Below are 15,550 nucleotides of genomic sequence, written 5' to 3' on the forward strand. Positions count from 1 at the left end.
CCCTTGCTCCTGTGAATCGCCACTATGTTTGACTAGGGGCACACAGTGTAGATCATGAAGCTGTGGACCGGAGCCTGTGGAAACTCATGGTCGCCCCCCTTCAGGGGCATCTCTGTCCTTCCCAGCACCGGACCCACCCACACCTGCCTGTCTTTTAGGCAGAGGCGGCCCCCGCCTGTCCCCGCGGGGGACAGATCCGCGGGCTGCTCAGAGCCACACCTGCCCAGGAAAGGAGGAAACATCTGACTGATTTCACAACTTTAATGTAACACAGATACCCAAAACACGACAGCACGAGAGAAGCACACAATGAAAGCAGGAAGGGCATAGAGTGCGTCATCTTGCATGCCATCTTCCACGGACGGGGAGAAGCGGGCCTGGAGTGCTCTGTCGGGGACCGGGCAGCGGAGGCACTCTGGCTTGGCGGGGGACTGCCGCAGCTCCTCAGGGCTGCCTGGAACCAGGAGACACAAAAGCCGGAGTAGAGGTGTCAATGCATGTGCGGGACAGCAAGGACAGACTGAGTGTCTTGTCAGGCTCTCCTCGTTCCCCCAGGCCACCCCAGGCCTGCCCCTGATACCTGCCAGCCCCTCTCCACCCCAGCCTCCAGAGTCCCGTGTAATGACCTCCAATCTTACTGAATCCAGGAGAAGAAGCTGGCACTGGTTCTGGCAGCGTTTCTGGTCCGGATGGTGGAGCTGGTGCTGGGGCCATCGAGCATGCTGGCGCTGGCCGCGCCATTGGTGCCACTGCTGACACCAGCCCTCCAGGTACCTCTCCTGTTGGCACGGTTGCTATTCAGAATGTACTGATGGTATCTGGCCCAGAAAGCAAAGGGGATCCTGGACCAGGCGTCGCCAAAATCTCCGTCCTCATCCCAGGTCAGGAGCTCCACCTGGATATCGTCCCAGCTCCACCGTCCAATCAGAGCTTCCTCCCCGATGTTCATCTGGGCCCTCATCTGGGCCCTGGCATGCTCCTCGGCCATATCCACATCCATCGTCTTGAAAGCATCATCCACAGCCTCCAAGAAATGAGCCCTCCATTCCCGGGGGTCTCGGTTCTGATACTGCGATGGAAGCACAGCAACCATTTGCACACTTACCCTACCTCGCTCAGCACCCGCTTCCCGCCTTTCACTCACTTAAGTGCTTTGCGAAGTCATGTGAAAGACCCACACGACTGAAATCAGGCTCCCGTCATTCCGCGCCAGACCTGGGATTTCACCCCGTCCACTCCCTACAGCCTGCGAACCGGTGTCAGTGACTTGGGAACCCTGCTGGGCCTTGGCATCTTCACTGGACAAACGGCGTCAGGAGGCCGGGACCAAGACACAAACCAGGTATGGGGAGATGCAGCCAGAACACGGGCTCTGCCTTACCTGGGCGATGAATCTCAGCACCCTCATCTTGCTGGTCTCATGGCAGGCGCGCAGACCCCAGAGGAACTCATACTCGGGTGGGCTGCTATTGGGGACCTTCTTGTATTCCAAGTACCTGTGTGAGAGAGGACAACAAACCTCTGCTCCCAGACAGGCACACCTGTGGCTGCTCCAGTGGCTCCCAGGTAGTTCCTTCCCAGCCCTGAGGCTGCAGCTCGGCTGCTGCAGGAGGCCTGCCCTGGCCCTGCACCCCCTGCCCCCACTTCCACACCGGCTCCCAGGGTTTCTGCCTCCTAAATGGAGGGGCTCACACCCCTAGGCCACTGGTCCTGCCCAGTAGACATGGGGGGGGGGGGTGTAGGGGGCACGTGTAGGGTACTTGTTCAGAGGAAGACCACGAGTTTTGTGCCCCTTGTCACAATAACCCAGATTCCTGCTGGGTCTGGTGTAAGCAGGAGCCATTTCCTCAGGCTCCATGCTCTGAGCACAACCCACCATGGGGCTTGTCCGTGACCTGACGGAACCCTGGGAGAATCCATCCTAGAAAACGACTGTATGGGGAGAAACAGTCAACCAAGAGTAGGGGACTCCACGCATACTCCCAAACACCTGTGAACGTGTGTTTGTGGGGCGGCAGATGGACGAACATGCACACGGGGCCTTTGTGAGGGCACAGGAGATCTCCAAGCACTGATGATGGGGTGAGCCTGGGCTAGAAAATCAGCAGGGCCAGGCTCCAGGCCCAGATGGGCCTTACCCCCGTCAGGGCCATGATCAGGTTTCCACTCTCTGAGTCCCAGGCCCGTGAGATGTAAAGCCGGGACACTGCCTACAGGGCAGGTGCTGAAGGAGGTGGGGGCTGTACTGTCCCACCCGGTGTTTACAGACCGCAAGTGCTCCCTTTCCCCAGGCCTCCCTGGAATTGTCCCCGTGCCCCCGACACTCGCATCCTCCCACGCCACACTCACACCAGACACCCATCCCTCTGGTGTTAAGACACGGGCCGGGGAATGGCGTCCTCAGCCAGAGCAGCACCCGAGGAAGGCCTGAGTGGGGGGCAAAGATACTCACTTCTGCTTCACAAAGTCCTCTGTAATGAGTTTCCTCAGATCGCCAAGGAATGGGTGCCTCACCCTGAGTGCAAGGAAAGGAAGGCGTGACTAGAGAGAGTGGCAGTGCCTGGGTTGAGCAGGAGCGCTCCCAGCAGGACTGAGGGCCTCCTAGCCTGTGAGGCGTCCTCACGGACGCCTGGGCTGGCAGCAGAGGCCAGGCCGCCACTTGTCAGCAGGGCCCCAGGGAGGGGCTGGATGGAGCCCCGAGGTCTGCTGGTGTCTCTGAGGTCTCGTGTGGGAACAGAGAGGGCACACGGGGCAGAAGAGGGCTCGGGGTTCAGGACCATTTCCCCACGCACCCTGGTGCAGCCTTGGCGCTCTACCTAGTCCAGGATGCCACGCCCCACAGAGACCGCTAGGCCACTGCAATCCCGGGGCCTCCTGTGCCCAAGGACACACTGAGGAGCGGGAGCCAGGAGCCCCCAAACATACCCGGGGCGCAGTCCCATCTTGCGGAGTGCCTCCCAGAGGACAGCTGTGAGAAGAGATGAGGTACAAGAGTTTAGCAGACGGAGGGAGGTGAGACGACGGGCAACCCCCCAGCTGCCTGTCCAGCCACTCACCCTCGCTGGCGCGGTTGCCATTCATGAAGATGACACCCAGAATCACCAAGAGGAGACTCAGCCTGGGAGTGTCCTTGGTCCTGAAGGCGTAGAAAGAGGGATCCTGTCCAGCAGCCATTTGCCCAGGTGACCACAGCCGGCTCACCCAACTAGCCTCTCCCACACTGCTGGGCTACAGGGCAGTTCCTCCCACTCTGTATGGCTTGCTATACCTGGTCCAGACAATTCCTTCCTCGGCCTGAGACTGAGGCCCTTCATCCATCAAATGTGGATGCTAACACCTCTTCCCAGGGCTCTGTCGAGGATGGGGTTAGGCGGGGAGCAGACGATTGGCAACCCTGAGACCAGAGGCACACCCTGATCTTCCCTGCCCTTTGCCCACTGCATCTGGAGCACGACTCCACTGGAGACCCCCGCCCCCCACTCTCCCCTTTCCCCGCCCCCTGCCCGAGGCCCACTCTGCCAAGCCCTGGCTGGGACCTTAGCAGAGAGAGGCAATCAAGAAGCCTGCTTTCCCAGGAAGACAGGGGCGGGAAGGGTGGGCAGGGCTGAAACCCAGAGAGCCACAAAGCCTCGCCCCAAGCTACTTGCCCCTGCCCGCCCTTAGCTGCTCAGCACTGCTAACTCTGGGTAGGAGCCGTGCTAGGCCCCTCGGCCCTACTTTCCCGTCTCTCGAGAGGAGGGGCCAGGCACCACCAAGGAAGACCACCGGCCTCCTGTGCTTTCTCACTTTCCCAGGAGGCGGGCTGACGAATCCCGTGTGCAGACGAGAATGTACAGGTGCTCTTCCTTGTCAATTTCCTTCAGGTGGATCCCGAACTTCTACAGCGGGGAGAAAACGGAATGTGAGATCAAACATCCACGCCGGGTGTCCTGCAGGCGGTCATTCAATTCCCTGTTAGAACTCTTTCTTGGCGGGGAACCCCAAGCCCTGGAGGAGGAGGGAGAGGAGAGGCCATGGAGGAAGTGCCCTGTGGGAGCAGTGACACTGGCTGAGACAATGGGAGCCACCTCAGGAGACCACAGGCGCTCAGAGAGCAGGAGCGGGAGGAAGGAGGGGAGGAGGCTTGCAGAGGAAGCTCCGAGGTGCAGAGGCCGGGGAGGGCTTCCCTCCAGAGCGTGCAGTCCGGCCCCTGGGCCTTGAGGGGATGCAGAGGGGGGAGGCGGGCAAGGGTTCCCTGCGGCTCCTGCTCCACAGAGCTGCCCTCGGCCCCACACCCACCTTTTCCAGAGTGTACGTTGCTCGTTCAATGATCTCAGGGAAGTGTTCGTCATATTCTCGGATGACGTCCTTCAGCATGTCTGCAGGAGGGGAGGGGTGGGCAAAGCCCCAGGGCTGAGCAGCAGCCACAGAGCTACAGCCTTTCCGTCAGCCCTGCTGAGGGGAGCACGCTCAGCACCCCACAGCGTGCCAATGGAGCCATTGGCCAGGCCCGATCTGTGTGTGTTTGGCGGGAAGAGGGCATCTGGTGGGAGGCCCGCAGGGCAGGGTGGTGGGAGGGGGGAAGGACAGAGTTCAGGGAGGGGGCAGAGGCTGCCCACCTGAGCGCTTGATGGGGATCTTCTTGTAGTCTTTAATCATCAGATATTTCACCAACTTATTTGCCTGGAGAAGGAAGAGCGCACGGGGAGATCAAAGCGTGGGTGACCTCAAAGAACTGGCCCGGAAGGGAGGAGAGGAGGGAGACAGGGGGAAGGGCAGGCTTCCTTCTTACCCTCTCTTGCAGAAGGGTCACATTGCGGGGTGGCAAGCACAGCACGTGCCTTGAGGGTACCTGGGACCTCAGGGCCATGGAGGGCCGAGGGGCCATCTGAGGCCGCGCAGTCGTCAGCAGGGGCTGCGATGCCCTCCAGGTTGGTGGGACCGCAGGAGGCTCTCTCTCCTCCTCGCTGCTCTCATATTCGTCATCCAGGTGCTTGGACTGTACCATTAGACAGAGGAGAGACTCAGGGCGCCCAGGCTCCCTGAGTCGCCTGGCACACATCTTAGCCAGAGCAGGTACTTGGAAATAAGGGTAGTAGATGACACGTGGATGACACGTGCCCAGTGCTTACTAAGTGCCAGGCACTGAGCCAACCGCTTCTCCCTCCAGGCCCAAGGGTAGGGACTACGTGGAGTAAAAACATGCTGGGAAGCTTGGCTTGGAGAAACATGGACAAGCTGAGAGAAGAGGGAGGGGGAAGAAGAGGGAGAGGAAGGGAGGGGAGGAGGCAGAGAGCTGAGAGGGCAGAGAAAGCAGGGGAGCGAGGAGGGTGGGAGAAAGCAGGGAGGTCTCACCTTCTTTGTCCTCTTGCCTCCCATTCTGGCCCAGGGCTCCGCACTCTGCTGAGAAGTGGCAGCTGCACTCTCAGGCTCAGGGATGCTCGTGGCCATCTTGGCCTTGGCGGCAGCTGCCGCCACAACATTCTGAGGCTCCACCCAGCGAGTCTTGGCGAGAGCCTTCCCGGACTTGGTCGTCTTGGGCCGGGTGGCTGCCCCCTCCCCGGCAGAGGCTGCCTGGGTGCCCCTGGAGGCAACGCTGGGGCCCTCTGTGGCAGCCTCTTGGGCCGGGGCAGGTCTCTTGGGGCGTGGGAAGGCCATGCCACTGACACCTGCCGGCTGGCTGAAATCAAAGGCGTCGTTCTGACCCAGGAAGGCTGTCTTGGGTCGGGTGGCATCCATCTCACCTGCACGCGAGGCCTGGGGGAAAGCACAGGCCGTACTAGGGCCCTCGGCTGCAGCCTCCTGGGCCTGGGAGGATGTCTGCGGCTGTGGGGACCTTGCTGGAGCCCCAGGGGCAGCCATCTCGCTGTTGACTAGCATCTGGGAGCTGTGCGGAGAAGCGATGCTTGTCTCAGGGGTGGCTGCCGGAGCCTGGGCAGCAGATGTCACGGGCTGGGTATCGCCTCCTGACGCCTGGTGGGTGGCCACCGGGTGGTGGTTAGCGACCACCTGATTGTAGGTGGCACGGGCAGCAGTGGCAGCAGCCCGGGCAGCTTGGTTAGAGGCGGCGGCCCGGGCTACGTTGGCAGCACGGGCAGCCGTCTCATTGGCAAGTGTTTCTGGATCCATCCGAAATGCCTCCAGCAGAGTTCTGGCCAGCACTGGGTTTTCCAGTTCCCAGGGCTCATTCTGCAAGACCAGGGAGGGGAAAGGAGGGCAGGGCAGAGCAGGGGAGGGGAGGGGAGGGGAGGGGAGGGCAGGGCAGGGCATGGCATGGCAGGGGAGGGGAAGGCAGATAGCTCTACACAGATAGCTCCCCCTGTGTCGGCCAGCCTCCGACCAGCCCCCGGGCCCTCCCAGCACTTCCCGCCCCACATCCGTCCCCGCCCAGCTTCCCCCACCCCCACCCCCCGCTGCTCCCAGTAGGAGAGGGAAGGTTTGGGTAAGCTGGGCAGTCCTTCCCCCTTCAACTCCAGCCCTCATCGGCCCCCTCCTCCCATCCTCCCTGACGTCACAAGAGAGAAGGCCCAGGGCTAGCAGGTGGCCGAGGAGGGGCCTCACCGCTAAGATGCGAAAGCCTGGACCCAAGCTCCCAAAGGCTCTGAGGATGCGGATGTCAAAGCTGGTGAGGGCACCGTAGCCTCCGAAAGCACCAAATTCTTCATAGTCGTTGCCTTCAACCATGTCTTCCTCCCCGACTTCATCACTACCCTCGTCCATGTCTTCAACGTTGTACCCTTCAGATTCCTTGCGGTAGCTTCCCTCTGCCATGCTGGGGGTCCCAAGGAGAAGAGGGCTCAGCCTGAGAGGGATGAGGAGGCCTCCTCAGGGGGAGGGGGCGGGATCCAGCAGGAGGCGGGATCTCTCAGGAGGTGGAGGGCTGCAGTCACCGGGTTCCCAGGCAGTGTAAGGTTGGGGCGGGGGTGAGGGCTGCTGGGGTAGATTCCCTCAGAGACAGAGCCCTAGGAGGACAGAGGAGGTCGGCGGAGACCCTGCACTGAAAGGGGAGTTTAGGTCACACAGGCTCCCCAGACCAGCGGCTGGATTGGAACAAGGGGTGGACTGGCGAGCTTCAGTCCAGAGAGTCCCAGAAGAGATGCTTTGAGAGAGGGGAAATAAAGCGCCTCGATTTAATGGCTGGAGCAGGGGGCCAGGATGCTGGGGAGGAGAAGGCATGAGAAGGCTCAGACAACGGGGACTGCTGGAAGCTCTGGGAAAATGAATCCCAGCGACCCTCTAAGTCGCAGTGGGGGCGGGGGGGAGGGAGGGATTCAGGTGATTCAGGTCTAGGCTGGACTCATACAGGAGTGCTCACGAGGGATGGAGTGGGGTTCCGTGGGGGGGGGGGGTCCCCCGACTAGGCGAGGCTCGAACTGGAAGCGCTGCAGGTCTCAAAGGCCAGGATCGCAACTCGGGGAAGGGGGCAAAGCCGTCAGTTGGGTTGCACCGATCTCAGAATGGTTGGAGTGGGGGTGGGGCCTCCGCGCTAAGGCAGCTCAGCACGGAGCACACGCGTCCGTTAAAGGTGTTCAGATGGTGGGCTCCGGTGTTAAGCAGGGCTCGAATCGGGCAGCCTGGGTCTGGTGGCCGTGGTGGGGGGCGGCTCCTTTGTTGACCACGGGTCTAATGGGGTTCAAGTTCTGCGTGCTTCGGCTTTGTTCACATCCGGGGGCGGGGGTGGGGTGGGGAGGAAGGGCACAGCGTACCCGGTTCCACTTGCCCTCTCCCGGTCCTGTCTGGGGCTGGATCCTTACCTTCCCTGGGGCTCCAATGGCGTCCGTCCTCAGCACCAGGAACCCCGCAGCCGCGCCCTCGCCTACTGCTGCCAGCACAGCAGCTCCCACCACCCCGCCCCTTTTCTCCCCGCACCCCCCCACCCCCCGCGGCTGGGCAGCCTGCGCATGCGCGGACCCCTCCAGCCGGCCCGCTCTCCCAACAAAAGCCTTTTCCACCAGGTCCCCTGTGCGCATGCGGTTCCGCCAGTGGGTGGGCGGGGTGGGGTGGGGGCGTTTTCTCCCTCCCGCCAGCTTCCCCTCACTGTCAACCCCTCCGCCCCCGCGACACCGACCGGGGACGCGGGCACGCGCGCCCTGTATTGCGGTTCCAACCCATCCATCACATACCCTCAGTCCCCCCACTTTTGCACAATGCTTCTCAGCCCTGCCCTCCCCCTTGCCTCTAAGCTCCTCCGGTGTGGTCTGGAATACACTGAGCCCTGCTTCCCCAGCATGAATGACCCCTAGGTCACCAATACAGAGGTCTCTGGGCCGGTCGGTAACTGCAACGGGAGAAATGGAAATGGCGAGAGGACACCAGTTCCCCGTGTGTTCTCCTCCACTATCCCCGTCTAGGGCCCCCAGACACACTGGGAACATCTGCTTCCCCAGCCACTCTTCGGGCAGCTTGTGTGTGCTGGGCATTATCTTCCTCTCACGGCAGCCCTGGGAAGTGGGTGTCAGCACCCCCATTTTACAGATCAGGAAGCTGAGGCACAGACGCATTGCCGTGGACTCACGCGACAAGGCCACAGAGCCAGTGAGGTGAAAATGCAGCATTTGGGCTCGGGTCTTCCTGACTCCAAAACCCGTGTTCCATTAGCCCTGGCCCCGGGGATCGAGGCACCCTCCCCTCTCCAGTTTGGGCAGCAGATCCGCTCCACCTCCCCTGCCCTGGGAACATCTGTCCCAACAAACCGGGTTTCCCCTCTCTGAGACCTAAGCTCATGCTCTGCATCCCAGGGGGAACAGGTAGGGGGCCCCAGGCCCACCCCTTGCCTGCTCTATATGGGCCCATCCAGGTGTGCGAATTGCTCCTCGGGGTCCACTCCCTGCTCTGACTGTCAGGCCCCTTCGCTGTGAGTGGCACAAATAGGCTGTCCCTGAGGCCTTCCTGGTGCCCGCTGGAGCGGCCAGGACAATCAGGCACTTGTGTGTCTGAGTCATGGCAAACCCTGATTCAGAGTAAATGTTTGGCCTGGTTCCTTCCACGGCTGGGGCCTCGTGTGGATGGAAGCTCTCAGCTGGACTTCCAAATTCCAGGGACAGAGTGCTGGGTCAGTCTGTCGCTAGCTGTGTGAGCCCACTCCGGTCACTGGACAGCTCTGAGCCTGGTTTCTCAATATGCAAAATGGGAAGCAAAAGGAGAGCTTACTGGTGTCCCACCCAAGGGCGCACATGCTCCAGAATCACTGAAGAAAATCCTATGCTCCCATTTCAAATTGCACCTCTTTGTTTTAAAAGAACAAACAAACATAGTGGACTTTTATATTCGTTTTTCTATCAGCCTCTCCAGGACCCCTGTGTCTGAATGGAAGCTATTGCTAGGACCAGAGCTTTTACTCTCCAGTGACCAACATCAATTCTGCCTGGCTGGATGGCTTTCCTCAGCTGTTGCATAGCAACCTTCCCTGTCAGCTAGCTGCTTGTGTCTCTCAGCCCTTCTTGTGTAACACGTTTCTGTACGACGTGACCAGACCTTAGAAGTGAAAGTCTTGACGAGCTGCTGTGCGCTAATAGAAAATGCCATGTTCCCTTCTCATTTTGAAACTGGGGTGGTTGTGTTTGTTTTGTTTTTTTTTTAAACAAAATCCATAGTGGACTTTTACACTTGTTTTATTTTATTTTTATTCCTATTTTTTCTCTTTCTTCTTTTTTCTTAATGGAGATGTAATTGACTTTGAACATTATACTACTTGACATCTCCACGTGGGTGTCTCAAGGGCTCCTCACAGTGAGTCTGTCTCATTGTGGTATTGGGATAGCCACCCCTCCCACACACTCACATCCCCCATCTCTCTTGTTTTTAAAACTTCTATCTTCACAATCTCAGCACATGGCACCACGACGCACACAGCTACTCACTTCAGAAAAGGGAAGTCAACTACCACCAAAGAGTCAACTGCCCTTTTGTCATACACTGCACCCAGGTGGGAGACCTCTGCAGCTCTCCAGCACTACCTCTCTGTGCAGCTCTCACCCCTCCTTTACTCCCAGAATATTCTAGTCACATTGGCCTCTTGGAATTCTCAACTCTGTCTCCTTCACTCATTGAGCTCTGTTTGTGTTCAGTCTTTCTGTGCTGCAGCCTGGGAACTCTATCCAGGCAAGAAGCTGGGCTTGGGGGGAATCGGACAACCCAGGGAATCACCTTGTTAATTTCCCTTGTGTTGGGGACCTCTTATCCTGTGTGTCTCATGGTGCCATGATGTAAAGCTTTATAACATTTTTGATTTATAGATGTTTAGGTGGCAGAGCGAATCAGATTCCTGTTAATTCATCGTGGCCAGAAGCATGATCAATTTTTCTTACATTCAGATGTTTTAACTGTGAACTATGCTTTTAAGATGTATCCACTCTGCTATGCGTAGTCTAATTCTGTCTACGGGACCCGTAGGAATAACACATAGTGTGCATGCGTGATGCGTTACTTATCTGTTCCCCCAGGGACAGACAATCATATTTCTCATCTAAGGTAATAAACACCCATTCAAGATTTCTCAGCAGGAGTTTGTCATATTGGGTTTCAGTGGTTTCTTTTTAAGAAAATTTTTTGAAGAAAAGTGGAGAGACTAGTAGAGGGGCCAGGATAGAAACATCCAGAAACCAGAGTGTTTGTCGTTCCACCATACTGAAGAGAAACAATTATGAGTTGTACAAGGGAGATGGCAATCCTTGTTCCCCATTCATTCCTTGGTATCACTTTGACAATTTCCATTATCTTGAGAACCCCTTATTCTGTGTGGTACATGAAGCCATGGTATGAGCTTTATAACATTTTTGATTTATAGATATTTAGTTGACAGAGGAAATCAGATTCTTGTTAACTTTGTAATATCTGGCAGTATAAGTATCCATCCTGACTTCTTTCAGTGATTGTTATGCTTTTAATATTGTATCCAAATTTCTATTATCAACTGTAAATTGTCACTTGCTGTGAGCACTTGCCATCTACCTCTACAAGGGTTAAATCATGTGTTTCTGCAGCTGTTGACCTTCAACACTTCCCGAAGTAATTTCAGGTTGGCGATCAGAACTGAGGCCCTCTGTGCTTTGGGGAAACTCCTAGAACAAGTCTTCAGATAGTTAGCCATTTTTACAAGTTAATTTTATGAGACCAATCCTTGCATCTTCTCATATCTAGAAAAGCACTAAATCTCTTTATCTGACATCAGCTCCTCATGAGGAGCAGAAAACTTTTGTAAAGATAAGTGCTTGATTGTATGAAGTCCCCTTTCACCAAAATCATGTATATTGACCCTCTCCCCCTATCTCTTTGGAGCAGTTTCTCAGAGCTATCTGAGGTGCTATCTCCTGCACTATAGCCCTCAAATAAAACTTGCCCCAAATAAACGTTAATGTACAATTTTTACATTGTGCAGTTTTTTAAAGTCAACACTATGTACAGTTAATACACGATGAGCATTCATGATATTTTTCAATCTCCTTACCCTAAGGTCTAGGTTTTACCTTTATTCCTAGACAAGTATAAAATGAGACAAGTATAGGCTCATTAAGAAGACCAAAGACAAGAATTAGAGGATACTTCAGAAGGAACAACGTAAGTCAGAAGAAAGTGGCATACCATTCTTAAAACAATAAATAAGCATCCACTCAGAATTTTATACTCAATGAATATCTGTTTAAAACTGAAGTTGAAATAAAAGGTTTTATACATACTTAAGCTGAAATAATTCATCACCAATAGATTACAAGATGTCCTTCATGCACAAGAAAAATAAATGGAAATATGGTCTACACAAATGAGTAAACAATACTGTAATGGTAGATATGAAAGTAGATATAATCAATTAATTTTTACATTTAAGAATAATCTATTATTGATGATGTAAAGCAAAAATTCATAACAATACATTATTACTGTGTATATATGTGCTTAGTCACTCAGTTGTGTCTGACTCTTGCAACCCCATAGGCTGTAGCCTGCCAGTCTCCTGTGTCCATGGGATTCTCCAGGCAAGAATACTGGAGTGGGTTACCATTTCCTTCTCCAGGGGATCTTCTTGACCCAGGGATCAAACCCAGGTCTCCTGCATTGCTGTCAGACTCTTATAATAAGTCATGTGAAATTTATTTCTTGGGAAATAATAGCACAAAGACTGGGGGTGGGGTGTACATAAGATTTTACATCTACTTGTGAAGTGGTATAATATTATTTGAATGCAGATTGTGATATACTAAAGAAGTATCAAATGTAACACTAACATACCTATTGAAAGAATTATGGCTAGTGAACCTATATGGGAGATAATTAAATCATGAAGTGCTCATTTAATTTAAAATGTTTTAAAGAGATAAAATGAAACAACAGATGACCAAATAGAAAAAAACATGGTAGCTTTAAATCCAGCCATATCAATAACAAAATACAAATTGTCTAAACGTACCAATTAAATTTAGAGGTTGAGAAATTGGATTCCTTTTTCTTTTAATTGACTTTATTTTTAAAAGCAGTTTTAGGTTCGTATCAAAATTGAGCAGAAGTTACAGAGCCATCCCATATACCTCCTGCCCCAACAGAGACAGAGCCTCCCCACTATCAACATCCTGCACCAGAGGGGTGTACTTCTTACAATCAGTGAATCTATATTGACATATCATTATCACCCAAAGTCCACAGTTTACATTAGGAATGGCTATTATACTTACCATGGGTTTGAACAATATGTAGCCACCATTATAATATCATACATATTAATTTCACTGCCTCCCAAATCCTCTGTGCTCCACATAGTTATCCCCCACTCTCTCCTAAATGCTAGCAACCACTGTTTTTAAAAAACTTATCTGCATAGGTTTGCCTTTCCCAGAATGTCATATAGTTGGAATCATACAATATGTACCATTTTCAGATTGGTTTCTTTCAGCGGGTAATATATGTTTAAGCTTCTTGAATGTGTTTTTAGGGCTTGATAGCTCATTTCTTTTTAGCGCTGAATTATATTCCATTATCTGGATGTGTCGCAGTTTGTTCATCCATTTGCCTACTGAAGTACATCCTGGTTGCTTCAGAAGTTATGGCAATTTTTAATAAAAGTGCTATAAACATTCATATGCAGGTTCTTGTGTGGACACAAATTTTCAGCTCATTTGGGTAAATACCAAGGAGCATGGCTTGAAGGTTAGAATAGGTTTAATTTTGTAAGAAACTCTCAAACTGTCTTCCAAAGTGGTTGTACAGTTTTGAATTCCCACCAACAATGAAAGGAGAGTTCCTGTTGATACACATCTTTGCAGGCATTTGGTATTGCTAGTGTTCTGGATTTTGGCCATCCTGATGGGTGTGTAGTGGTATCTCATTTTTTAAATTTGTATTTCTCTAATAACATACAATATGGAGCATGAAAAATTGGATTTTAAAAAGATCCAGCTATATACTGTTACATGAATCCCAGTTTAAATGTAAAGGTACATATAGGTTAAAAATAAAAATATGGGAAAAGATATATCAGGCTACTAAAAATCAAAACAGGGTTGTAATGGATATATTAATATCAGATAAAGCAGATTTCATAATAAAATATATTGCCAAGGATAAGAAGACTTATAAGAAGATCATCTATATTTATGATTGCCTGTGCCGTTCTTAGTCACTCAGTCATGTCCGACTCTGCGACTCCATGGACTGTAGCCTACCAGGCTCCTCTATCCATGGGAATTCTCCAGGCAAGAATACTGGAGTAGGTTTCCATGCCTTCTTCCAGGGGATCTTCCCAACCCAGGTATTGAACCCAAGTCTCCCGCATTGCAGGCGGATTCTTTACCATAAGGCCAATTCATCAAGAGGGCATAAAAATTCTAGATGTTTATACATCTATGAATGGAATTTAGAAATATATGAAAGAAAGGAAAATCCACAATTAGGGTCAGAGATTTTAAGTCTTTTCTCTGCAGTTGAACAAGTTGACAAAAAAATCAGTAAGTGTATAGAATACTTGAAAATGCTGTCACTCAAATTAGTCTAATTAATATATATTTTTAAGTTGTATTGGGGTATAATTTATTTACAATGTTGTGTTAATTTCAGGTGTACAGCAAAGTGACTCTGTTATACAAATATGTATATCTATTAGATTCTTTCCTCATTAGGCCATTATAGAGTATTGAGTAGACTTTCCTATACAATAGGTTCTTATTAGCTATCTATTTTATATATAGTCAATCCCAATCTTCCAATTTATCCCTCTTCTCCTTACCTCCCCCCAGTAACTATAAGTTTATTTTATACATATGTAACTCTATTCAGTTTTGTAGATAAGTTCATTGTCTTATCTTGTTATAGATTCCACATATAAGCCATATCATGATATTTGTCTTTTTCTTACTTCACTCAGTATGATAATTTCTAGGTTCATCCATGTTGCTGTAAATGGCATTATTTTGTTCTTTTTTAAAGGCTAAATAATATTCCATTGTATGTGTGTACCACATCTTCTTTATCCATTTCTCTGTTGATGGACATTTAGATTGCTTCCATGTCCTGGCTATTGTAAATAGTGCTACAATGGACACTGGGGTGCATGTATCTTTTCAAATTATGTTTTTCTCTGGATTTATGCCTATGACTTGGATCGCTGGATCATGTGGTAATTCAATTTTATTTTTTAAGGAACCTCCATACTGTGCTCCATTTTAAGGACACAATCCACAACAACAACAACAACAACATAATATTGTTTTCATATGTACATGAAAATTTACCATGATAGACAATATTCTGGGCCATAAACACATCTTACAAATAAAAGGATTCATATCACCTAAAGGGTTTTCCTGAAGGACAATGAAATTAAATTAGATGTAAATTACAGGAATGTATCTGCAAAATTCCCCAAATATTTGCAAATGACATAGCATACTCTTCAATAACATATGGGTGAAAGAAAAAAAAAGTTTAGAAAGTAATTAAAACTTAATGAAAAGTAAAGTACAACTTATTAAAATTTGTAGGATGCATTTAAAGCAGTCTTTAAAAGCCAATTTATAGCATAAAATGCTTATAATTTTTAAAGTCAGAATTAAGTTTAATATATATTAACAAGAGCAAACCCAAATACAATTAAAACTGAAATAGCAGGAGAAAGTAAATATGGGAAAGTGTAGAAGTCACTGAAGTAGACAACAACAACCAAAAAAAGGACAGGAAATTAAAGAGATCAAATCTGATCTTTAAGAATATTAATACAATTGATAAGCCTCTATCCAAAATAATTAGAGAAAACAAAAAAGAGAATGCATAAATTATCAATATTAGGAAAGAGAAAATTACTGTTAATTATATCACAAACATTAAAAATTTATGTCAATATTCAATAACTGTATTCTAGTCAATGGGCATTTATGCAACAGAAATAATTAAGAAAATGGAATTTTAAATACCATTTCCAATAGCAAAAATACCACTTATTAGAGCATAAAAGGAAGAATTGTATAAGGGAGATGTGACAAAAATTGAGCAACTCTTTACTTGGAAACATTAAGACATTGCTGAGAACAATTAAAAAGGACATAGATAAATGGAATATATAATTGTACATTTATATGGAAATAAAATT

At 50.8% G+C, this 15,550-nt stretch overlaps 1 protein-coding gene and 1 non-coding gene across 4 annotated transcripts; both read right to left on the reverse strand.

Moving 5' to 3' along the window:
* Window positions 1-247: 247 nt before the first annotated feature.
* On the reverse strand, window positions 248-7,829 carry LOC138930237 (melanoma-associated antigen D4). Of its 3 annotated transcripts, none has more exons than XM_070289987.1 (13): window positions 7,734-7,829; window positions 6,541-6,751; window positions 5,335-6,168; window positions 4,772-4,978; window positions 4,599-4,662; window positions 4,279-4,358; window positions 3,787-3,878; window positions 3,057-3,136; window positions 2,926-2,968; window positions 2,453-2,515; window positions 1,382-1,496; window positions 639-1,069; window positions 248-454 (listed from the first exon to the last, which is right to left on the reverse strand). In XM_070289987.1, exons 2-13 carry the CDS (start codon window positions 6,748-6,750, stop codon window positions 445-447), a joined length of 2,229 nt encoding a protein of 742 aa, XP_070146088.1. In that variant the 5' UTR covers window position 6,751; window positions 7,734-7,829; the 3' UTR covers window positions 248-444. The 3 variants fall into 3 exon arrangements, with proteins under 3 accessions (XP_070146088.1, XP_070146090.1, XP_070146089.1); XM_070289989.1 differs by having other exon boundaries at window positions 627-1,069; XM_070289988.1 differs by having other exon boundaries at window positions 6,541-6,781; window positions 7,734-7,821.
* Window positions 1,748-1,874, reverse strand: LOC138931279 (small nucleolar RNA SNORA11). Its single transcript, XR_011446525.1, has one exon. It is a non-coding gene; the product is annotated as a small nucleolar RNA SNORA11 (small nucleolar RNA).
* Window positions 7,830-15,550: the final 7,721 nt, after the last annotated feature.

This window comes from Ovis canadensis, chromosome X (assembly GCF_042477335.2).
Source record: "Ovis canadensis isolate MfBH-ARS-UI-01 breed Bighorn chromosome X, ARS-UI_OviCan_v2, whole genome shotgun sequence".
Lineage (NCBI taxonomy): Eukaryota > Metazoa > Chordata > Mammalia > Artiodactyla > Bovidae > Ovis > Ovis canadensis.